General features: G+C 40.1%; 1 protein-coding gene across 1 annotated transcript in view; it reads right to left on the minus strand.

The window, feature by feature from the left end:
- Nucleotides 1-340: 340 nt before the first annotated feature.
- The window catches only part of ICOS (inducible T-cell co-stimulator), a 95123-nt gene continuing 70624 nt past the window's right edge, over nt 341-24839 (minus strand). Inside the window, exon 5 of the mRNA XM_006862022.1 lies at nt 341-442. Coding sequence (XP_006862084.1) covers nt 341-442 — 102 coding nt within the window. The remainder of the gene's footprint in view (nt 443-24839) is intronic.

The following is a 24839-nucleotide window of genomic DNA, read 5'->3' on the forward strand; positions in this document are numbered from 1 at the left end:
ATACTGTTGTGCAAATACGTGTTTGAATTTCTGTTTTGGGGTATTTGGGGTACATACCTAGGAGAGGAATTGCCGGACCATATGATAATTTTGTGTTAACTTTTTTTTTCTTTACATTTCGATTTTTTTTTTCTTTAAAAGGAGTGAGTTGTGTTAATGTTTTATTTGTTGTTGCTACTAAGTGCAGTCAAGTCGATTCTGACCCATAGCAATCCTGCATAGGTTTTCCAGGAGCGGGTGGTGAGCTTAAACTGCCGACCTTGGGGGTTCAAACTAACTTTGCAGTCCAGTGCATTAACCCACAGCTCCACAAGGGGGAAAAAATTGCTCTAGAACCAATTTATTCGTCATCATCTTCCTCATCTTCATCCTCTTCGTCGTCCTCATCTTCATCTTCATCTTCTACCTTCTTTTTCTTGCTTTTCTCAGACTCCCTTTTTTCCTTTAGACGGTAGGCAGCGATATCCTTTTCTTATTTCTCCTTCAATTTAACGACCTCGTCTCATAAGGCTGCTTGTCGTCAGCAGCAGTATTATTCCACATCTCCCCCAGTTTCTTTGCAGCATCACCAATGGATAGATGGGATGCTAGCCTTTGATTTGGGGGCGATACTCCTAATAAAACAAGAAGGCCGAGCGGCCTCTGGAGTACATTGGTATCCTTGAACTTCTTTTTTTGCCTCCTCTTTAGGCAGGATATTACCTTTTCATTTCTTTTTCAAAATGGGCTTTGACCACCTTTGTCATGTATTCAAATTTTCCTTTCTTTTTAGCAGACACGATCTTCCACCACAGTGAGTACTTTACTGGAAAATTCTGAGAAGTTAACTGAAGCTTCCATGTGCTTCTTTTTGTGCTCCTCCCGGCAGTTTACACAAAAATGCATAAGATGACATTTTGCTGCTTGGTTTCTTAAGATCTCTCTTGCCCATGTTTAGTTGTTTTTTTCTTTTCTTTTTTTTTCCATCCTCGAGGCAGAGTCTGTCCAGTGCCATCTGGCTCTGCCTGTCCGGGCGCTGTCTCTATAGAGCTCAATGTAGTGCACTGACTGCGCAAAACTTGTTAAGACGTTGCCACATAGTTTCCCCACCGGTAATGCATGATTGTTCCAATTTCTCTACATCCTCTAGCCAACACTGACTATTTTCTATTTTTCTTATAATAGCCATTCCCTAGTAGGTGTGAAAGGAGCTCTGGTATCAAAGTGGTTACGAATCGGGCTGCAAACCTCAAGGTCAGCAGTTCGAAACTATCAGCTGTTCCGCAGGAGAAAGATGAGGCTTTCTGCTTTCCATAAAGATTTACAGCCTCAGAAACCCTGTACAGGGTCGCTATGAGTTGGAAATGACTTCATGACACATAACAACAACAACAGCGGATGTGAAGTATCTCGTGGGGTTTTTATTTTCATTCACCTGGTGTGACGCCATAGAATAAGTACTGGTTGGTGTTTTAAACCCACACGCTGCTTACTGGAAACTTTATAAGGGTCACTATGAGTTGGAACTCACTCCACAGCGCTTAACAACAATAACAAATGACTAATGATGTCTACTAAGGAGCTCTGGTAGCGTAGTTGTTACAGGCTGCTAACCTCAAGGTCGGCAGTTCAAAACTACCAGCTGTTCCACGGGAAGAAGATGAGGCTTTCTGCTCCCATAAAGATTTACAGTCTTGGAAACCCTGTGCAGGGTCTCTATGAGTCGGAACCAACTCCACGGTAGTTAACAACAATGATGTCTACTATCTGACAATCTTTTCATGTGTTTATTGACCATTTATATATCTTCTTTAGAGAAATTCAGGTCCTTTGCCCATTTTTAAATTGGATTGTTTGTCTTTTTGTCCTTGAGCTTGAAGGATTTTTTATTATTATTAAATCCACTCTGTCACTGTGATACAATGGATCACAAATTTTAAAAGCTCTCCATCTATCTTTCCCTCCTTGCTCTCCTCATCCTCCAGTTGAATCTAACCATGCACATTCAGTAAGTTTACTCTTTCCTTGTTTTTCACTTCTGACAACTCTGATCATGGGTCTTGTAACTCTTAGAATTTAGTCTAGTTTTCTGTCTAATCCTGGGAATATAGATTTAGAGAATATATTTTTTTAATCTGGGATAAATAATATGTTTGACTAGGAACTTCACTCCTGACACCCAAATTAAAACATCCATTTAGGAATTGTTGTGTTGTTGTTGTTAAGTGCCGTCGAGTCGGTTCCGACCCATAGCAACCCTGTACAGGGTTTCCGAGGATTAGCTTGGAAAAAAAAAAAAAAATCAAGTCAAATGAACAACTCCAGAAAATATAGAAGACTATCAGAGCAGTCCTGGTGTGGCACTGTAAGATAAGCACTTGACCACAAGGTAGGTTTGCACTAAAAGGTTGATAGTTCAAACTCACCTGCCACTCCTTGGAGTCGATGGTTCAAGCTCACCCTGAACATGATCTCTATGAGCTGTAACCTACTCAATGGCACTTATCAACAACAAATAACAATCAGAGCATTGTACTCAGCCCATTCCAATGGAGTGTCAACAACACATTCTTCTCTGTGGTTGCAGTCTGATACTTGCATTATAGAGTTAACTCTTTACATGATCTCTTAGCACAATTGGGGACTTACAGTCACTGATGTATGCTTCTCATCTCTTATTTAATCTAGTACTACCACCTTTGTTGTTGTCAAGTGCTGTCGAGTTGTTCAGACTCATGGCAATCATGTATAGGGTTTTACTGGAGCAGCTGGTGAGTTTGAACCATTGACCTTGAACTTCAAACCAACCTCAAGTCCCAGCACTTATCCTACGGCACCACACCAGGACTCCATTACTACCTTGGGACTGGTCAAAATGAAAATGCAAACATGTTGTCTTCCAAGAAACAGGATACTTGGTAGATCAGGGATCTAGGTTTAAGGTAGGAGTTTGAGTCCTCACAGAGGTACCTTGGAAGAAAGACCTGGCAATCCAGTTCTGAAAAGTCCGTTTATGGAGAACAGTTCTACTCTGACACACAGGGACTTACCACTTATCTAAGTAGACATCATGGCAACTGGTTTGGTTGGAACCTGAATTCTAATTCCATTTTCTGCCACTTCCTAATGATATAAATTCCAGTCAAGTTCCTTAACTTCTCTGGGCCTTACTTCCTCCTCTTTGAAGTGTGGGTGGTAAAAGTATCTTCTTGGGGTAATCCTGTGAACACAGGTCAGGGTTTTTTAACTACTTTCTATGTGACAGAACCTTCTGAGGTGGGACATTCCCACTTGAAAGGACAAGCAGACCAGCCTGGAGCAGCTAGAGAAACAGAAGATACTTCTTGAAAGAAAGACTAGCAAGAAGTCAAAAACAAAAACGACAGTCAGATTGGCTACTACAAGAATAAGCAAGTTGTTCCCACAGGGAGCCATCAAGGCAAGTAATCAAGTCCCTTCAGGACAACTCCCCCTCTAAGACTGAAACTCAAAGGGAACACAGGAGCAGGCATGTAAGCTTGCCAGCGACCACGTTGGTCTACTGGTGAGTGGAAGAGGGAGAAAGGCAGCAATGAAGATATGGGCCGAGTTCAACCATAGTCCATAGACTCCCGTCAATCTGGAGAGAAGAGAGAGAAGAGGAAGGGCTGGTTGGTCTGAAGTGTGGTGAGACCTGGGGACTCCCGAGCCCATGGGCAAGGACATAACTATGAAAAGCTAGAGCTGAGAGCAAAGCGTCCAGCTGATATGAAATGAGAACAAGAACGCCCAAACTTGTAGGTAGTATTCATTCAACCTAGCTTCGATGGCTTGAAGATCAGACCTCGACTAGAGGAAGATTTTAAAAACAAACAATTTTTGATACAGAAAACAAATGTAAATTGCTACAATTTGATGAACTTGATCTACACTTATGGATGTAGTAGCTCTAAATACCAACTAAGAAGGAAGGAGTCTTCACATCAAGTATCAATCCTATCCCCTCTGTATACAGGGTTGATAAGGATGGACAACTTAAACATTGGCTACCTTAAATGGGGAGTCCTGGTATGGCATTGTGGGCTAATGAGTCAGACTGCAAAGTTGTTTGAACTGCAAAGTCAGTGGTTCAAGCTCACCAGCTGCTCCTTGGAAACCCTATACAGGGTCGCTATGGGTCGGAATCAACTCGACGACACTTAACAACAACAACAACCTTAAATGGGGGGGGGGGGGCTATAAAGGCAAGAAGTGACTGGCATACAAGTTTTCAAGAGGGAGTTTAGTTTAACAGTGTTGCAGGGAGGTAGAATCCCCACTGAATACTTTTTCATCTTGTCTAGATAGCTCTGGTGAAAGGAGATAGGAATATGATTCTTGTGGTTCAATAGTGAATAATTGTTATCATGACTAACTGTGACTGTCACAGCTGTAAAGATAGAAGTTTTGTAGCAAAAAATGGGGAGTAGTTAAATGTACAGTCCAGGAACAGAGGACCCTAGAACCATCAAGGGAGAAGAGCACAAGTGGAATGTGGGACCCTCTCCAGAGAAGCAATGACACCAGAGATGGAGGTAGAAATGGGCCCATAGAGAGATAGAACAGCTAAAACCTCTAGACTCCTGGAAAGAGAAAGGCTGTGTGCTGGCAATCAGGTGCTGGTGGCCAGGAGGCAGGCTTGCAGAATGTGCCCTTTGGTTGTTTAAATTATTATATATTCCTGAGTGCTTTTGTGTACATCCCCCAAAAATCATTCAACAAATATTGTTGAATGATGATGCACAGAGGAGATTGTAATCATTGCAATGAAACGATGAGTGTAAAACTGATGTCTTCCCATGTAAACTATCACTCAATTCACAATAAAAACTTAAAAAAAAAAAAGTACTATAGACTGCCAGAAGAACAAACAAATCTTCTCAGAAGTACTGCAGCCAGGATATTCCTTAGAACCCAAAATGAAGTGACAGTGTCACTCATGGACTAATCAGGTTTCCAAGATGTGCCAGTCCCTGGAGAAGAACATCATGCTTGGGAAAATGGAGGAACAGCTAAAAAGACGAAGACCCCCAAAGAGATGTGTTGACATTCGTAAAAACAATGGACTCAAATGTATCATCAACTGTGATGATACCATGAGACTGGTCGGTGTTTCCTTCTGTTGTGCATAGGGTGGCTATGAGTCACAACTGACTGGATGAGTACTAACAACAATTATAACTGTTAATTTTCTGAAAGTGTTCATTTCATACTACTCTGTTACTACTCATTTAACCCAGTAACTGACATTACAGAAGAAAATATATGTATTCTGCTCTTTAGCAACATGACAAAATAATTCTATAGAACATGTTCTAGAACCAGATACAGTTGGTGTTTATACAACACTGTGTATGCATTAAATGCACTGAGCTGTTCACGTTAAAATGACGAATTTTATGTTATGTGAATTTCACCTCATTAATAAAAGTGAGAAAACAAACAAAAACAGTTGTTCTAACCAAGGGATAATGACCACATTAACCAAAGATTAGATAATCAACATGTTATATTCGGAAATTTACTCTTTAGGTAAATGATGAAATTACATAAAAATTAAAATTAAATTATAATGTGTTAGGATGATGATGATGATTGTTATTAGAACTGCTGCTTTAACTCCTATTGGACTCCTGGTGTGACACTGTAGGATCAGCACTGGACCACGCAAACCACAAGTCCAGCAGTTCGAACTCACCAGCTGCTCCTCAGAAACCCTATACAGGGTTGCTATGATTTGGAACCGACTTGGCATCACTTAACAAGTATATTGTTACTACATCCTATTAGTATGTACTTCTTTTATATACCCTGTGGCTGGTGGCTGTGTGCTGTGGAGTCGGTTCCGACTCAGCCACCCTGTATCGGGTTTCCGAAGAGCAGTCCAATGCATTATCCTGCAGCGCCACACCAGGATTCCCTTGTGGTGGCAGCGACAGGCAATTATCTCTATTCAGAGCTTTGGAACACTTCAACTCTTAAGAAGAGCTGAAAACCCAGGTCAGGTGACATCTGATAAATATGTAATGTGATCGTGACTCAGAAGTAATGGGAGTTTGCTGAAAAACACCCTTCTGACTCTGAGATATCGATCTCAATCTGAAGCTCTGTTCACTGTTATATAAAACAAATGTTTTTATCTGATAGCTTGGGCAGTGGCGTCACTAGATTTGTAAATAACTCATGGTGTCACTGCACAGCCTATCTACCCCCCATCTCGCCACCTCCCCACCCCTATCCCCCAAACCCCACCTTCCTACTCCACCCCTTCATGTCCCCCCCCCCATCACCCTCTTGTAGGGCAAGCCAGCTAACTCGCCCGGGGCCCTACAGTGGGTAGAGTGTCCAGAACCCCCACCCCTCCCCAGGTGCCTATTCGCAGCTCCTCCACTTTCCCATTGGTCAAGGTAGAGACCCTTCTCTCTGCCTAATGGCGACCTCCAGGGCCCACTTGCAGAAATCCTGCATGAGTGTGACAGAAGTGGGAGGCAAGAGTGACGTGACCGGTTACCGCATTGAGTGACAGGTGACATTAGTTCTAGTGACATCACTGTCACTGCCTTGATTCTCCCCTGCCCCTGCTGAAGACCCGAGGGTCATTTTGGTGTCAACCCCCTTGACAGTATCAGGGGTTGCCATCTGCACATTCTTCATCCCCAGTAGTTGTGATGTCACAGAGCTTGGGACCTGAAAGGAATCTCTTCCTGTTTTTGACCAAAAATTCTCCTAAAAAGCATCCCTTATAGAGTTGTAAGGATGTGCACTGGACTGTGAACCACAAGATCTGCAGTTCAAACCTAACAGCTGCTCCTCTGAAATCCTATACAGGGTCACCATGAGTCAGAACCAACTCCAAGGCACTAAACAACAACAACAAGGATTCAAAGGAGATCATGTTTGTCAAATGTTCATCAGGGCCTGGAATGCAGTTGTACTCAACAGATAATCATTATGATCATTCCATGTTGTGTTTCTTTTATAAATGTTTCAGCAAGTGAAACAAAGACTTACCCTGAGCCTGAGCTGACTGAAGCCATGGGCAGGCGTTCACACATTAGGAGGTTTAGTATCTGAGGATCAAAATGTTTCCCAGAGCTTTCACTGAGTCAAGTCAACATGGGCTCATGGGTTCTGCTACAGAGAATTATATGAGCGTCTTTGCAAATTTCTATAGCACTCCTATCTTTGTCTCCATTTCTCACAGGACCACAAGGAACACCTTTAATGTTTGAGAATGTCCTTTGCTATCAAGACTTTGCCAACATCTGAAGAATTGTGAATGGTAACTGTATGTGCAAATGAGACAAAATATTGATTATTAATACCTTAATACCGTTTAGGGTTCTTATGAAGAAATTTTTCATGATTAAGGTATTCCATTTTCTAGTAAAGGGCATTTTTTTAAGACCCAGAATGCCTTAAATTTTCTGTTTAAGAATGATTGGGTTTGATACAGCATAAAACTTATTTTCCTCATATTGTTATTTGTTAATGTATCCTTTGTCCTTTGGGCTTTGACTTTGTGGATAACAAGAAATGTTCAGTTGTTCTATTTGACCTCTCACATCTCCGTTTGCATTAGTTGACTTTATGCAGATCTAACTCATCCTGTAGGTTAGCATATCCATTAAAATAACAACAAAAACCCTGCTGTGGTAAAACTGAATTCCAACTCATAGGCACCAGTAGAACAGAGTAGAACTGCTCTCATAGGGTTTCCAAGACTGAGAATCTTCATAGAAGCAGACTATTAAGCATCGTTCTCCTGTGCACATGCTAGTGTGTTCGAACCTGCTGATTACAAGCACTTACCCACTGTGTCACAAAGGATGGGGTGGGCTAATATAACATATTACAAATCAGTTGTTAAGTGCTGTTGAGTTGGCTCCGAGTCAAAGTGACTCTGTATAGGATTTCCAAGGAGCAGCTGGTGGGTTTGAACATATCCTACAGCACCACACCAGGATTCCTTCAAATCAGTTGTGTTGTTGAGTACTATCATGTTGGTTCTGACTCATAGCAACCCTGTATAGGGTTTCTGAGGATCGATTGGTGAGCTTGAACCACCAACTTTGCAGTCCGGCCCATTAATACTGCAGTGCCATTCCAGGGCTCCAACAGAGATCATAAAATCAGTAGAGAACATGAAAAGGCTACTTGAGGATAGTTTTACTCTGTATCACTCGTGCTTGAGGCAGGTAGCCAAGAAGAGCAGACAACTACCTTCCAAGTATCTCCAGAGTCTAACTGTTCCATCTGTTTACTGTGAAATCCACAAAAACATGAGTGTTTTTCTTTCACCTCAAGAGGCTCATTGGCTCACATGGGTATCTCTGAGATGTAAAATACTATCAAATACAATTGGAATTTTAACTTTAGCAATATGTGTGTGGATAAGAATGTGTCAAGGAATACCACTGGGGCATTGATGAAGCACTTTGCTGCTAACCAAAAAGTTGGCAAATCCACACAGTGACTCTATGGGAGAAGGAGTCAGCGATCTGTTTCTATAAAGATTATACCCAAGAAGCCTCTATGGCTCAGTTCTACCATTCACATGGGCTCACTTGGAATTGACTTAGTGGCACCAAAGAACAAAAACAATACAGATGTGACAATGGGTTTGGTGTTCTTTTTGTTTTTCTTTTTTAAAGAGAATGTGGTGTTATTCTTCAATCAACTCTCACCTTCTAACCTGTTCAAGCAGCATGACTAACATCATCCAACATCACAAGTCCACCAGCTTTTCTTGTTGACCTGAGGACTTTGGAGTTTCTATAATGCTGTCTCTTCATTGCTAGAAATAAGTGATTAGATGTTTCCCATTCTGTAGAAATGTTTTCTGAGATAAGACTTGTTTTTCTTAATGCTGGATAGTCAAAAAATAAATTTGACAAACCAGAATCATTTAGATATCATCAATCACAGAGATTAGCCAAGACTATCAAATTCTAGTCTAATATTTTTTTAAACCTAGTTCCAAATAGACTGCTCAGTCTGCAGCACAGATTCCCAAATATGAACTGAATATGAAAACATTTTAACTTTCATGTTTTAATGATAAGAATGCTGCTGGCATTAATATTTGAACATTTTAGCATACCTAACTCTCTCATGGCAGGCTCAAAATTCACAGGCAGACTATAAATAAAATTTTTCTATAAATATACTTTATGCCAAACTACCAGCAGAATACATTTTTTCATCTTCTAAACAGATGGTATAAGAGAAAAATCATGCATGTATATAATTAATCAAACATGCTTTTTGCTGATATAAGTTTCATTACCATTACCAGCATGAGTTTTGTGAAATTTCTTCATCTTATATTTTCTTTGAGAATAAATTTATTTAAGGAAATGATTACTATAAATGATGAGGGAAAAATGATAGGACTTCATTATGTTCACCTTCTTTGAGGTCCAAGGAACTTGAGGTTTAAATTTTTCTGCAAAGACATATCCAGGTAGGCCCTTTTGAGGCCCTAATTGAAGCACATGCTTAGCTTCTCACCTTCTTATATCCCAGACCTTACTGCAAACTCACTGGTCACTGGTCAGAACTCTAATTCTCCTGAGGTGTTAGCCTTTATCACTGTCCACACCCTTTCAATGCTTATGACCAGTATGGAAGACACTGAAAACATGAAAGAGACCTCACTACGTCACCAAGAGGGAATATGGTATAATGACAAAAAAAGTGGGAATTCCTCTAGATTCAGAGTACATGCATTCAAATCCAGCCCCACACTGTAGCACAGAATTCTGGTTGCCATCCCCTATATACATTCCCCCATTTCTCCTTGTACAGAACACCACTTATTTTTCACTAAGGGAATTGTTATCTAGAATAGACGACAAGCTCCTAGCCACTGCAATGGCTACATGAAACCATGGGAGTAGATTGCAGCCTTAGTACTCAATTTTAGCCAATTGATGCAAATAGGGTTGTTGTTATTGGCAAGTGCCATCGATTTGGTGCCGACTCATAGCGACCCTACGCACAACACTGACTGGTCCTGCCCACCCAGCCTCACAATCATTCCTACATTTGTGCCCATTGCTTCTGCCACTGTGTCAATTCATCTCATTGAGGGTCTTCCTCTTTTTCTCTGACCCTCCATTTTACCAAACATGATATCCTTCTTCAGGGACTGGTTCCTCCTGACAATATGTCCAAAGTATGAGAGACGAAGTCTAGCCATCCTGGTTTCCAAAGAGCCTTCTGGCTGCAAATCTTCCATTTGTTCTTTTGGTAGTCCATGGTATTTTAAATGTTCTCCTCCAACACCATAGCTCAAACACATGAATTCTTCTGTGGTCTTCATTATTCACTGTCCAACTTTCCTATGCATATGAGATTATTCAAAATGCCATGGAATAGGTCAGGTGCACCTCAGTCCCCAAACTGATTTCTTTGCTCTTGAGCACTTTAAAGAGGTCTTGTGCAGCAGATTTGCCCAATGCAATATATTCTTTGATTTCTTGACTGCTACTTTCATGAGTGCTTATGGTTGAGCCAAGCAAAATGAAGTGGTTGACAACTTCAATCTTTTCTCCATTTATATGGATGCTATTTAATGGTCCAGTGGAAAGGGTTTTTGTTTTCTTTACTTTGAAGTGCAACCCATATCGATGTCTGTGGTCTTTGATGTTTATCAGTAAAAATTTTAAGTCCTCTTTGCTTTCAGCAAGGAAGGTTGTATCATCTGCATGTTGCAGTTTGTTAATAAGTTTTCCTCCTATACTAATACCATGTTTTTCTTCAAACAATCAGCTTCTCAAATTATTTGTTCAACATACAGATTGAATGAGTATGGTGAAAGAATACAAACCTTGAAGAGATTATGTTGCATGAAATTAGTCAGTCACAAAAGGAGAAATATTGCATAGGACCACTACTGTAAAAGACTATGAAAAAGAACCCATACTAAAGGGGGGGTGGGGGGAATTCTTTGTTGATCACTGGGAAGTTGGGGTGTTTCTAGGATCTTTATGAGTTCATGTTTAATTTCTTCTACTACCCAGTCACTTTTCAGCAGGGTGTTATTCAGTTTCCATGTATTTGACTTTATTTCCTTGGTCTTCCTATTGTTGATTTCTAATTTGGTAGCATTGTGGTCTGAGAAGATGCTTTTTAGTATTTTGATATTTGTAAATTTATGGAGATTTGTTTTGTGGCCTAAGACATGTACTATTCTGGAGAATGTTCCATGTGCACTGGAAAAGAATGTGTATTGTGCTGTTGTTATTTGAATGCTCTGTACACATCTATGAGGGCCAGTTGGCTGACTGTGTTGTTTAGTTCTTCTGTGTCTTTATCAAGTTTCTTTCTGGTTGTTCTATCCATTTTTGAAAGCAGTGTATTAAAGTCACCCACAAATTGTAGATTTGTCTATTTCTTTCTTCAAATCTATTAGAGTTTGCTTTATATTTTTTAGAGCTCTTTATTGGAAACATATTTATTATGGTTCTGTCATCTTGTTCAATTTTCCCCTTAATCATGACATAATGTCCATGTTTATCTATTATGCTAATTTTTGCCTTAAAGTTTATTTTATCAGAGATTAGTACTGCCACTCCTGTTCATTTTTAATTGCAATTAGCTTGGTATATTTTTTTCCATCTTTGACTTTTAATCTGTTTTTGTCTTTGGTGTGTGAGATGTGTCTCTTGCAGACAGCATATTGAAGGATCTTGTTTTTTTTATCCATTCTGCCACCCTCTGTCTCTTAATGGGTGCATTTAATCCATTTACATTCAGTGTAATTATCAATGTTGCTGTTGTTGTTAAGTGCCGTTGAGTCAATATCAACCCATAGTAACCCTGTATAGGGTTTCCAAAGAGCAGCTGGTGAGCTTGAACCGCCGATCTTGCAGTTCAAATGGTTTTGCAGTCTGGCGCATTAACCCACAGCACCACAATTATCGATAGGTATGGATTAATTGCTGCCATTATGTTTGTTTTTTTGTGGTGTTTTTGTTTTCTTTGTTCTGTGTGTCTTCCTTTGTTGAGTTCATGCTTTTTGTGTTCTTTCTTGTGAGTTTCCTCATAATTTTAATGTTTCCATGTTCTTCTTGGATTTCCATTTTCTTGGTATGTTGTGAAGTGTTGATTTTCTTTGAGATTACATTATAGTCCATTAACTTTTCCCTCCAAACAGTACAGTCTATTTTATCCTGTAATCTACCCGGCCTTCTCACCATCTAGATCTCTGTTCCTACGTGTTTACCTTCTTTTATATTGTAATTGTTTTGATTATAGACTGACCTCCCAGATTCTCTGAGTTTGTTCTGTTCTAGACTCTTCCTTCTGTTGAATAGTTCTGGGAGGTGCTGCCACATATGTTAATCTCTGGTTGTTATCTGTTCTTGTTTGTTCTCAGTCCACAGAATTCCCATTAGGATGTTTTGTAGTTCAGGGTTAGCTTTGGAAAAATCCCTTAGCCTCTGTTTATCCTGGAATATTTTGATTACACTATTGTATTTTATTGATAGCTTTGCTGGATAAAGGATTCTTGGTTGGCAATTTTTTTCTTTCAGGATTTTACGTGTCTCCCCATTGCCTTCTTGCTTGCATGGTTTCTGCTGAGTGATCCAAGCTTAATCTGACTTGCTTGCCTTTGTATGTAACACTTCTGTTTTCCCTAGTTGCTTTCAGGAGTGTCTCCTTATCTTTGATTTTGGAGAGCTTGATTATATGTCTTGGTGATTTTCTTTTGGGGTCTATCCTTCTTGGAGTTCATTGAGCTTCTTGAATGCTTATCTTTTCACTTTTCAGGATGTTAGAGAAATTTCCTTCCAGCAATTCTTCAACTATTTCCTCTGTGGACTTGTGTGATTCTTCTTGTTCTGGAATGCTGATAATTCTTATGTTATTCCTCTTCATGTTGTTCAACATGAATCTTTGACCTTTTTCAGATTTTTTAATACTATTTTTTCTGTTTTCTCGTCTATCTTAGTGGTATTGAGAGATTTGTCTTCCAGATCATTGATTCTGCCTTCCATCTCATCGATTCTACTCCTTTGCCCTTTCAGAGTATTGTCTATTTCTGATATTCTATTATTGATCATTTGGACCTCGTTCTGTAGGTTTGGGATTGTTTCCAATTCTTTATCTATCTTATTTGATTGTTCCAGTAGCACTTTCCTGACTGCTTCCTTATTTTTCTCAACTGCATTATAAAGTGTTTTGAAACATTTTATAACCATTTTTCTGAATTCTTTCTCAGGCATTTCCAAAGCCTGTCCTCCTTCCAGAATGGAGTCCAGGTCTACCTCTAGGTCATTTGTCTCAGAAATTTTATCTTGTTTTTAGACATGTGCTGATATGCTCATCTGCTTTTGCTTTAGTTTCAATAATTGGAAAGTGACCTGGGAAGTTCCTCAGCATGTATCAATTTTTAAGTTTCCTGAAGCATGAATTTGAATCATGCCCTCTGTGAAAGAATGTGTCATTTGGCTAGTCTAGGAGTCTGGCCTCTGCTTCTTAGCACTGCTCTGCTCTCCTGTACTCACTCTGCATCTGCAATAAAATGTTCATGGCATGACTAAACTATTGTTTCTTCAAACCATTTCTTCACAAAACAACTCAAACTTCTTTTTAAAAGCCAAATGCCAGTGACAGTGACAGCAATAAAGAAAAGACTAGAAAGTCTAAAGAAGAAATGAAGTTTCCTATTTAGAGAATGGACATTTTGGCAATGGTCTCAACCATGGCATGAAGATGCCTACCATATGTTCCATCCAGGGGAAACTGTAGATGATAGAGGTCATTTTAAGCAGGAGAGTTTTCAAATGCTTTGCAGTAACATGTCACTTACAAATGCTGTAGACCTGCTAGGGTTTATTATCCACAGCTAAAATATGTAAGTTATAAAGCAATAACATTTTTAAAAATCAAGGATCAATAGGACCTGCAAAAATTATGATACTGGACACACCTCTCCACTGCAGAACAGCTGTAAAATGAATATTATTTTCATTTTATTCATATCCATCTACCACTTCCAAAAGACTCAATGCTTTTATAAAGAAAGGCATGGAAATCGAAAACTCTGGAAGCATTGAGACAAGGGTAAAAGAATAATGAAAGTAGTTGAGAAGGAAAAATAGTTATAATGGTCCTGGCGTGACCCTATAGGGTAACACTGGACTCCTAACCACAAAGTCATGGTTTAAATACACCGGCCACTCCTCAGAAACTCTATATAGGGTTGGTATGAGTTGGAACTGACTCAAAGGCACTTAACAAGGTGTGCTACATGCTGTGATTTCACTTGGCTCAGAGATAAAGCTTGCAGATTTACCTTTGGGCAGAGGAAAAGTGATAACTGTTCTGAGTATCCCTTATTTGTCTTTTAAGAGTCTTTCACCATGCTCTCCACCCTGCTCCCTGCCTTAAGAGGCTGACCTGGTGGCCTTTGTCAGCAGGATCCCCTGCCATTTGGCTTAGGGTTGGATTCAGCCATTTGGAGCACTAGCAGAAGATGGAAGGAAGAACATAGCCTGAGATCACAGTACTTACTCCCTGGGATCCCCCTGGGAGGTTGCCTTGAATTGTCTGCATCCCTAGACAGAAGCTCACAACTCCCTAGGCAGCCTGTTCCACGTAACTCGATCTTTACAAGATCTCTTTATCTTCTCCTTTTCCTTTGAGCCTAAGATAGGAATAGCAGGTTTAGCAAATACAAAACTACAACGATAAGTTAAATCTGAATTTTAGATAAACAATGAACTTTTAAGTATAAATATGTCCCATGCAATATTTGGGGCATATTTATATTAAAAGATTATTCATTGCTTACTGAAAATTCAAATTTTGGGTAAAAATCCAGGGGATCAATCATTTTATTTGGTAACTTTAGCCTAAAGTCTGTCAGCTGCTAACCCTGGGTTCCTACTCTCCTCTTACAGTTTCCCTACACCTACTCACACCTTTGGAACGAATCCTTTTGTCTATAGGCCATCCTCAAATTATTCTGATTTGAATGTGCCATCTGTTTCCCTTGATCCAGATACAGTCACCATATCCCTTAATTTATTCCTGTCAAGGTTATTTCCTTTTGACCACCTCTCATATGCTATTTCTTTCAGATTTCCAAAAGTGTTCTCAATGAAGTTAAAAGGAAATCCTTACTTTCCAGAAGATAGATGATACAGAAGTCGTAAAACTTACATCTTTGCATGAGACTTAAAAAACTCAATTTGCATCTATGTAACTTAGCTTGGATTTTCCAGAAAACAGAGCCTGAAGTAAGGCCTTGCTTGCAGGGACTTCTTTCTGAATATGACCTCATGCAGCAGGAGAATAAAATAGAGACAGAAGGAAAGCAAGCATGACGAAGGGCTACTGAGTTGACGATAAACAATTTGTATCTGATCTTACCAAGACTTTTTAAAGACCCGTATGAATATAACTCACCATCTATCTAAGAACACAATACAGAGGCATTTATCAATAACAACTGCCCCCATTAGTCAAGAGCATCCTCACGCTTTCCTTTCATTTCTAGGTTGAACAAATGTGAGTACTGAGCAGGTTCTTGGGATCTGCATGATGAAACATCAGAGGAACCCCAGAGCAAAAAATTGAGAGGTACTTCGTCCAGGCCCCACATAATAAGCTGTCCAGTTATCAAAGCCTCCACAGTGCTGGATGAAGTCAAGAAGATTTTGAAAGAGTGAACAAAATATCTCAAATACCCAAGGGAAGACCAGTCAACTTTTGTATGGAGATGGCCTACAAGTTTATCTGGAGCAAGTGACAAGACTTTAATAAAGACATTCTGATTCTAATCACATTAAGGAACAAGAACTCTGGTAGCGTAGTGGTTACGAGTCGGGCTGCTAACCTTAAGGTCAGCAATTCTAAATTACCAGCTGTTCTACAGGAGAAAGATGATGCTTTCTGCTTCCTGTCCTCAGAAATCCAGGGTCACTATGAGTAGGAACCAACACCATGGCACATAACCACCACCACTTCCTAAGTACTTAAAATGAGCTCACTAGAGGAGTTGCCATAACAGGCCAAGACTGGAAGCTAGACATTATCAAGTACTGGAAACAAAAATGGATGCTTGGATAGAACTTGAGTATTTGAGAGGAGTCAACCAAACTCTTTCTTGTGACAACTTTGTGTCTGATGTGACTGGTTATGATAGGCCATGTTTGGTTCGGTCTACTGAAAGTCTCCAAGTGAGCATACATGAGAAAGTCTTGGACTGAGCAGAACACGTGCAGTTAAATAGCAATGACCTGGCACAACAAAAATGTCAAGATCTAGAATCTGTATTAGTTTTAAGTAGTAGAACTGTTGCTTTATATCTTTTAAGGCTTTTCTTGGTAGGAACGCAACTGTGAGTATATGAGGCAGAAAGTCTGTGGTTTGCTGATCTGGTGGGTATCTCATTTCTCCCATACAGCCAAGACAACCAACAGTAAGTATGTCCCCATGGCAAAAAAACACAGACAAAATAGGGAGTCCCGTCCAACCCCAACCACCTGCATCCTTCTCTTGTTTTGGTAAAGACACTTATAGAAAAGAAGCCTTGAACTCAATCCAAGTCATCACTGTTTCACAACCTTGATCTCAAACCCCACTCTAGTGTCTGGCCTAACAGAAAGGCAGGCAGAAGCTTCAACAGTTAGGTATGGTACAATTACTGAGCAGCACACCAAGAATATAAAATCTATTCATAAGTCACCATTATAACCCACAAAAGTGTTCAGTTACTACATTAGAGGGACAAACAAGTTCTCATCTGATTCACTTTCTAGTTTGAGATTAAAGGGATGCTGGTAGATAACTCTCATTTTCTCACTTAGGACAGCTGCTCACAGCATAGTGAACCAGAACTGGGCTTTGTAAGCTTCATGATAGTTCAGATTACTATCATCATGAGTATAATTCAACTTTTCACTATGTGGCAAATAAAGAAATCTGAGCCATATTTTTCTTCTCTACGTGAAATGTGCTAGTGTGTAATACAGTTACAAAACCATGAAACTGTTCCTGGTAGTTTTGCATTTCAACCTTCTTTCTTATGTAAGTGATACATATACACACAAATCCCTTTAAAAATGCTTAAAATCAACCCTTTAAAAAAGACTGGGATGTGTAGAATGAGAGCTGAAACATAAAAATAATGGTTCTTCTACATGTTCTTTCAAATTCTTCTTGCATTCATACAGAGAAACCAAAGAATGTGTTAATACCAGCCAACATAACCACAAAAGATTTGGGGAAAAATTAGTATTTGTTTTGTCTTATACCTTTCTCCAAGGCACACAAGGTTTTGACTTACTGATATTATCATGGTTAAAAAACACACACTGAAGGAGTTTCAAATCAATCACTGTAGTTAAATAGCAAGAGGAGGATTAAGGCTGCAGTTCAACTGCCGAAAATTTCAGTTTGATTTCACCTTCCCCATTCCCAAATATGTCCGCAGTAGTTTGACCTCCCCACTCCAAGCACCCATCCTGTAAAGTGTTTGAATGCATCGTGAATGGGACACTTGCATGGTTTTATGGGCTGAATACACCCTGGAGTGTGGTTGATAGTTCAGATCATTCAAGGCATCCAGGCAGCAAACTTTCTCTAAATTCTCTCAGGTCATAGATATCTTACTTTAGCAGTCACAAAGTTAAAATATTCAGGTCATTAGCCTTTTTGTGATCTGTGATACATTCTTTTTGTTTTTTAGAAGCCTTGGACCGTACAATACTATAACAACAAAACTAGAAAACTTGACCTAATTAAAGACTGCAGTGAAAGGGGAGTGAGTTTTGGTAATCTCAGACAGATCATCAGTAAAGGAGTTTTTTGACTCATTACCAAGTAATGTCACTTGATAAGTGCCAAGGGAATTTAAGAGTTTGATTGTGTCTTAGTCTGTACCCAGTAAGGACAGTGTTGAACTGAGCAGCAACATTTGACTTTGTCCACCAGAGACTGATTACCAGGGATCCAACCAGTCATTGGCACAGTGTGAAGGTTGTAGCCACTCATCTTTCCTTCCTATTACTGTTAACAAAGGAAGGGGAGTAAGAGTTAGTGGACATTAAAGCAACTTGTCAACAGTAATTCACCTGTGACTTCCAGTCTTAGCTATGACACAAAAAAGAACTTGTAAGTCATCACTTAAGTTCTGATAAGAAAAAACAATGAAACTAAAAATTGATGACTTTCTGGGACCTACAAGAGAACTGAGGTTGCAGCGCACCCTGATATCTAGACATACAGGAACATGCAGAAAGACACGGCCAATATTTGCTTTACTAGAACAGAAGTTGCCAGAGTCATAAACTGCTTCTCTTTCTATGTCATTCTCATTTAATCCTGCATAAGGTATGTGGAGAGTCAGCCAGCTAAATAATCTTAATCACTTTCCTTCAAGTGGGGAAAGTGGCCACTAAAATCTTAGTCCCAGACACTGTGGTACTGAAATCTCAGTTAAAGGGGTAGGTTTCTTTCTTCCAGAGTTCATATAACAATTGAAAAAAGGAATGTTATTGGTCCATGTGCACTCCTTGAACCAGTCACTATTTCTACAAGGTCACTAGTTGTATCAGCAATCCCAGGAATGGGACGTAGAGATTTATTCACTAAAAGGAGAGAGGAGTTAATGGCTGATCTAGGGTGAGGAGATCCCGGGATAACAAAAACAACCCACACTCCCTATAACTCACCCTTTGATTTCCTAGCATGCACATGTACTTTTTATCCAAGATACATAATTCCAAGAATGTATCTACTTAACTGGCAATTTTACCTCCTTTTCTAGAGAAAAACAATTTAAAAATCACAGTCCAGTCCAATTTAGCTTTTCTCCATTATGTGCATTACTGACTAAGTTCAAGCATGACTTCTCACAATAGCAGGAACTAGGACTAAATGAAAAATGAAGCACCCTCAACATACCAAAAATACACAAATCTGTTGCCATTGAGTTGGTTCTGACTCTAGCAACCTGTGAGGACAACAGAACGAAACAGTGTTGGGCCCTCTTCCATCCTCACAACCATTGCTATGTTGTACCTACTGAGTCAATCCATTTCTTGGTCTTCCTCTTTTTTAACTAACTGTTTTACCAAGCATAATGTCCTTCTCCAGGGACTGATTGCTCCAGGGACTGCCAAAGTACACGAAATGAAGTTTCACTACCTTCCCTTCTTAGGAACATTCTGGCTATACTTCTTCCAAAACTGATTTGTTTGCTCTTCTGGCAGTCAGTCCATGGTGTACATTCAGTAGTCTTCACAAACACCATTATTCAAATGCATCAATTCTTCTTTGGACATCCTTATTCATTGCGTAGCTTTAAAAATATAATGGTATGGGTCAGGTGCACACTAGACCACAAAGCGATATTTTTGTTCTTTAACAACAACAACAACATTTGTAAGAGCTCTTTGGCAGCAGATTTGCCCAATAAAAAAAAAAAACAAAACAAAACAAAAAACAACCTTTGATTTCTTGACTGAATATTGATTGTGAATCCAAATAAAATTAAATCCTTAATAATTTCAGTCCTGTCTCCATTTATCATGATGTTGCTTATTGTCTACTTGTGAGGATTCTTGTTTTCTCTATATTGAGGTCTTTGTCTTCATCAGTAAGTGCTTCACATCCTCTTGGTTTTCAACAAGAAATGGTTGTTAATGAGTCTTTCTCCAGTCCTGATACTTCCTTATTGTTATATTCCAGCTTCTTGGGTTATTTGCTCAACAAAATCAGCAAAAAAAAGTAATAGATAAACACAGAATAACTACACTAGAAACTCTTTTTTTGGTGGAAAGAGAAATGAAAGGAATATGAATATCATGCTGGACAGAAAGCATCCAAATGCTTCTCCCTGTGGATGGGGGAGTTATACGGAAAGTCAATCTCATTCCTCATCATGATTATGGGGAAGAACTCCTTTGATTATTGAATCTTCCACCCTTACCCTGAACTGGGTGTAGAGGAGTATTCTCTTTTACAATCTGATTCCTGATGCCTGGTATGGGACCTGGCAATTGCCTTAGTAGTTGAACAAACATAGATTCCTTTTAAGATGGATTTCCCAGCTAGTATAATTTCTTAAAACTCTGTTAACTTTATAGTGGAATCAATTCTGGGGAGACTCCATTAGCTCACAATCAATGCCAGAAAGCTTGACCAATCATGGTTCATAAATCTGAATCCTGACTTTCAGTTTCTGTCTCTTAGCAACAAGCTGTGTTATGCATCTGTTTTATATAGCCACCTTGCATATTTAGGACATTTGGGGTGGTGAGGCAGAGTTCATGTGTCCCTGCTCTCCTCACAGACTGCACCCAATTGGATGGGGCTTTATTGCATTGATTTTATTAGATAAAGTATTACCGCTATATGATAATTATTTCTCCCATAAAATAAACCTTACAAAAAATTCCAGTCTGTAAAATGGTGTCACTCATTCAGCAAGTATCTCTTGAGCATCTGCTATGTTCCAGGCACTAGTCTAGGCACTGAGAAATGGCAGGAAGCATGCAAACTCCTTCTGAACTGCTATCCTTGAAGCCCGAGTGGAGTCTAGAGGGCTCAGAGACCCCGCCCCAAGTCATTTATAAATCCCACCACTTACAACCTGAGACCCATGGAAATCTCTGATCTAGTCTCACTCCTTCATTCAGAATAGAGACACTGAGAGCAGAAGGGAAAGCATTCATACGTCATTTTACAACTTAAGTGTCATAAAGTTTAATTGCATCAGCTACTTTCCTCTATGGCTTTAGATCATAAAGAACAGCAGAAGTTTCCCAACTTTTTATTTTCTAAAAAATCTATACCTCCTACATTTGCCTTGAAAATTATTTTGCTTTAAGTGGAAGAACACAATCTCTTTCTTCTCTATTGGCATTCCCTTTATATTGTCATTTGGCTTCTTGAAAGAAATCTATGGGAAGATGAGAGTAAAGGTAAGTTGGTAGAATTAAGGAAGCAATGATCCCTGTGGTGAAGCATAAGCCTTAGGATGGAGAGGAGGAAATGCAGAAGTGCTTTTGGTTTTTTTTTAATTATAAAGAAAGAAAATTTGAAAGTTAATGATCAGTAAAAGAGAAATCCACTCAGGATTCCACCCAGAAAACCAGAGTCTTTGTTGTGGAAGAAAATGTCAACAAAGAATGACCTAACAAAGATCATAAAAGGATTGATAGAAATCTGTATAATAAGGAAATCTCCATTTGAAAAGTGAAAAAGACTCTTAAGCAAATAAATTGTTGTTGTTAGGAGCCATCGAGTCAGTACTGACTCACAGTGACCCTATGCACAACAGAACAAAACACTGCCCAGTCCTGGGCCAACCTCACAATTGTTGCTATGCCTGACCCCATTGCTGCTGCCGCTGTGCCAATCCATCTTGTTGGGGGTCTTCCTCTTTTTCTCCGACCCTCCACTTTACCAAACATGATATCCCTATCCAGGGACTGGTCCCTCTTAATACAATGTTCCAAGTATAAGAGACAAAACTGACCACCTTTGCTTCCAAGAAGCACTCTGGCTGTTCTTCCTCCATACAGATCTGTTTGTTCTTTGAGCAGTCCTTTCAATAGTCTCCTCTACCATCATAACTCAAATGCATCAATTCTACAGGCTTTCTTATTCACTGTCCAGCTCTTGCATGCATATGAGATTACTAAAAATACCATGGCTTGGGCCAGGCACAACTTTGTCCTCAAACTGACATCTTTGCTCTCCAACACTTTAAAAAGATCTTGTGCAGCAGATTTGCTTAATTCAATACAACATTTGATTTCTTGATTGCTACTTCCATGAGTATTGATGGTCGATCCTAGGAAAATGAAGTCTTTGACACTTTCAATTTTTTTCTCCATTTATATGGGTATTGTTTATTGATGCAGTAATGAGGATTTTTTTTTTCAAGTTTTTATTGTGAATTGGGTGAAAATTTACATGGGAGAACATCAGCTTTACATTCATCCTATTGTATTTCGTTTCATTGCAATGATTACAATCCCCTCCGTTGTTGCAGACCGCAGGTACTCAGATGTTGAGGACCGGTGTCATGGACGAAAATCCAGCATGTGGCTGCACTCAGACTTGCTGGCCAGAGACCCTGAGGGCTCAAGGAAGTAACCTCCGGACGTCCCGGGTTCATTGGTTTTTACAAACTCACTGTTGGGCTAGCTCTGTATAATTTTCTTTAGTCCTATTAATTCATTCTATGCTTCTAACTCCAGTAATTGTAGCTTCTGAGAAAATAGTTTCTTATGTGCCTCTCTTAATGTCTCCACTGTGTTCGCAGTGCTTAAGGTTCTGGGAACAAATCTCTCTGAGGAAAAAACTCTGGCCACCTGGCAAACATGGCTTTTCTTTATCAAACTATTCAGTTATGTTTGATATTAACTTAACACATGAGCCCTTGATACCCATGGACAAATATTAAAACAAAAACTGCTCCTAAAGCTGAGGCTGTAAAGGTTCCAAAAACAAGTTTCTCCCAAGGAATTCGCCCAAAGTGGATTGGCGAATTCCAGGGTTTTGTCTAAAGAATAACAGTTGCCAGCCTTCCCGGATCGCCCCCAGGTGCAAACCATCAAGCTAGGCGTCCTTCCTCCTACAAGCCTCCACCAGGCAGCCGACACAGCGGGACTCCTCCCAATCCTTTTCACCTTTTCCCATTCAAGATTAGGTGCTATAGGTATGTTAATTAGGCTTGAGAAACCAAGTTGCTGTCTTGGGATTCAAACCTGAAAAGTACCATATAACAATTTGCTTGAATTTCTGGAAAATTAAGGATGTTAGATTATCAAGACAATTTGTGATGTATGTTTTAGAATTTGATTCCTGTAAATCATTGTGTCCTGTTTTGAACGATTAATCACATTTCACTTCTGTACCCTGTCTTAATAAACCCCACCTTCCTTTGTGTAACGTTCCTCCCCAAAATAAAATGGAGGCGCAGACCGAAGCCTACATGCGTTACAGCTTGCAGGGCATGCGTTACAGCTTGCAGGGCTGGCTGTGTGTTACTGCCTGCAGGGCTGTGCATTTACTGCCTGCAGGGGTCATGATGCCTGTAGTCCAGGGTCTGCCCGCCAGTTTCGCATCCACTCTAGTTTCAGGGTGTCTTCTTGTCTCTCTCGTTGCGTCTTTGTGTGTATTCTTTCTCTATCTCTGTTGCCGCCAGATCTCCCTACTTCATGAACCAAACTCTCATGTCGAGGCCAGTTCTCAACACTCCGTGTATCATCATTCAACAACATTTGCTTCCATTCCCTCTATTTTTTTCTGGATGTACACCAAAACACTCAGGAATATAAAACCATTTAAACAACCAAAGGGCACACCCCACAAGCCAGACCCCTGGCGGTAAGCACACAGCCCCTCTCCCTCCCTGAGTCCAGGATCGCCAGCCGCTCCATCTCTCAACATCATTGTCTTTGCATCCATCTCCGGTGTCACTGCTTCTCTGGATAGGGTCCCATACTCTGCTCTTCTCTCTTGATGGTCCCAGGGTCCTCTGCTCTTGGACTGTAAGATCAGCCACTCCCCTCCCTTTGTTACAAAACATCTACCTTTACATTTGCAACACTCACAATCAGTCCTGATAGCAGTTATTCACTATTGAACCACAAGAGTCTTATCCCCATTTCCTTTTACCAGCCCCATCCAGACAGGTTGAAAACCACTCAGTGGAGGTTCTGCCCTTCCCCCATGCCCTCTGAAACTAGGGTCCCTCTTGAAAATTTGTAAACCAGTCACTTTGTGCCTTTGTAGTCCCCCAATTTGGGTAGCCAATGCCTAAGTTACCCATCCATGTCAACCCTGTATACAGAGGAGGTGGGAATAATCCTTTCTGTAAAAATTCATTCCCAGTTTTGAGATACTACATCCATAAGTATAGGACGAGTTCATCAAATTGTAGCAGATTAATCTTTTTTACTCTTCTTTCTTCCTCTAGTAGAGTTCTGATTATTCAGCCATTGAAGCCAAGTCAAGTGGGGGTTATCTGCACATATGGGTGTTCTTGTGCATCTTCCCTCACTTCATATCAGCTGGAGGCTTCACTCTCTGCTCTAGTCCTCTGTGGCCATGTTCCTGTCCCTGAGTCCAGAAGTCCCCAGGTTTTGCCATACTGCTGGCCAACCAAGTCTCAATCCAGGTTGACAGGAGTCTGTTGAATGTGATCGGACTTAGCTCATAACTTCATTGTTATTCCCCCCCACCCCCCTCCCATTTACCCTTATCAGTAGGCCAGTGTGGTCACCGGCAAGACTATATGCCTGCTCTTGTATTCCCTTTGAGTCTCAGTCTTGGAAGAGGGTTTGCCCTGAGGGGACCCGGCTGCTTGCCCTGATGGCTCCCCTGGCAAACAACTTGCTTGTTCTTGTGGTGGTCAACTGGACTGCCCTTATTGTTTTTTTATTTTTCCTGGTCTTTCTTTCAAGAAGTATCTTCTGTTCTTCTAGCCACTCCAGGTTGGTCTATTTGTCCTTTCAAGTAGAAATTTCCCATCTCAAAAAATTCTGGAATGGTATCTGGGTTCTACCTATGGTCTTATACAGTGCAAAGGCTCCACAGGAAGCCTCCTTCCCTGGGCAATTTCTAGCCCCATTTTAGGTATTACAATCAGTTATAGGCAGAAGACAGACTTACAAGCTTTCTATGGTGGTGTTTCTGGCTATTCCTTTCTCTCCCCCTGTAGTGTCTCTGTTACAGTAGTTGTTGTTGTTGATCTTTGCTGTTGTTGCTGGTGTGAAATGATATCTCATTGTTGCTTTGATTTGCATCTGTATAATGGCTAGTGATCATGAACATATCTTCATATGTTTGTTGGCTGCCTGGATCTC

Source organism: Chrysochloris asiatica, unplaced genomic scaffold, assembly GCF_000296735.1.
Source record: "Chrysochloris asiatica unplaced genomic scaffold, ChrAsi1.0 scaffold00045, whole genome shotgun sequence".
In the NCBI taxonomy this organism is placed as follows: Eukaryota; Metazoa; Chordata; class Mammalia; order Afrosoricida; family Chrysochloridae; genus Chrysochloris; species Chrysochloris asiatica.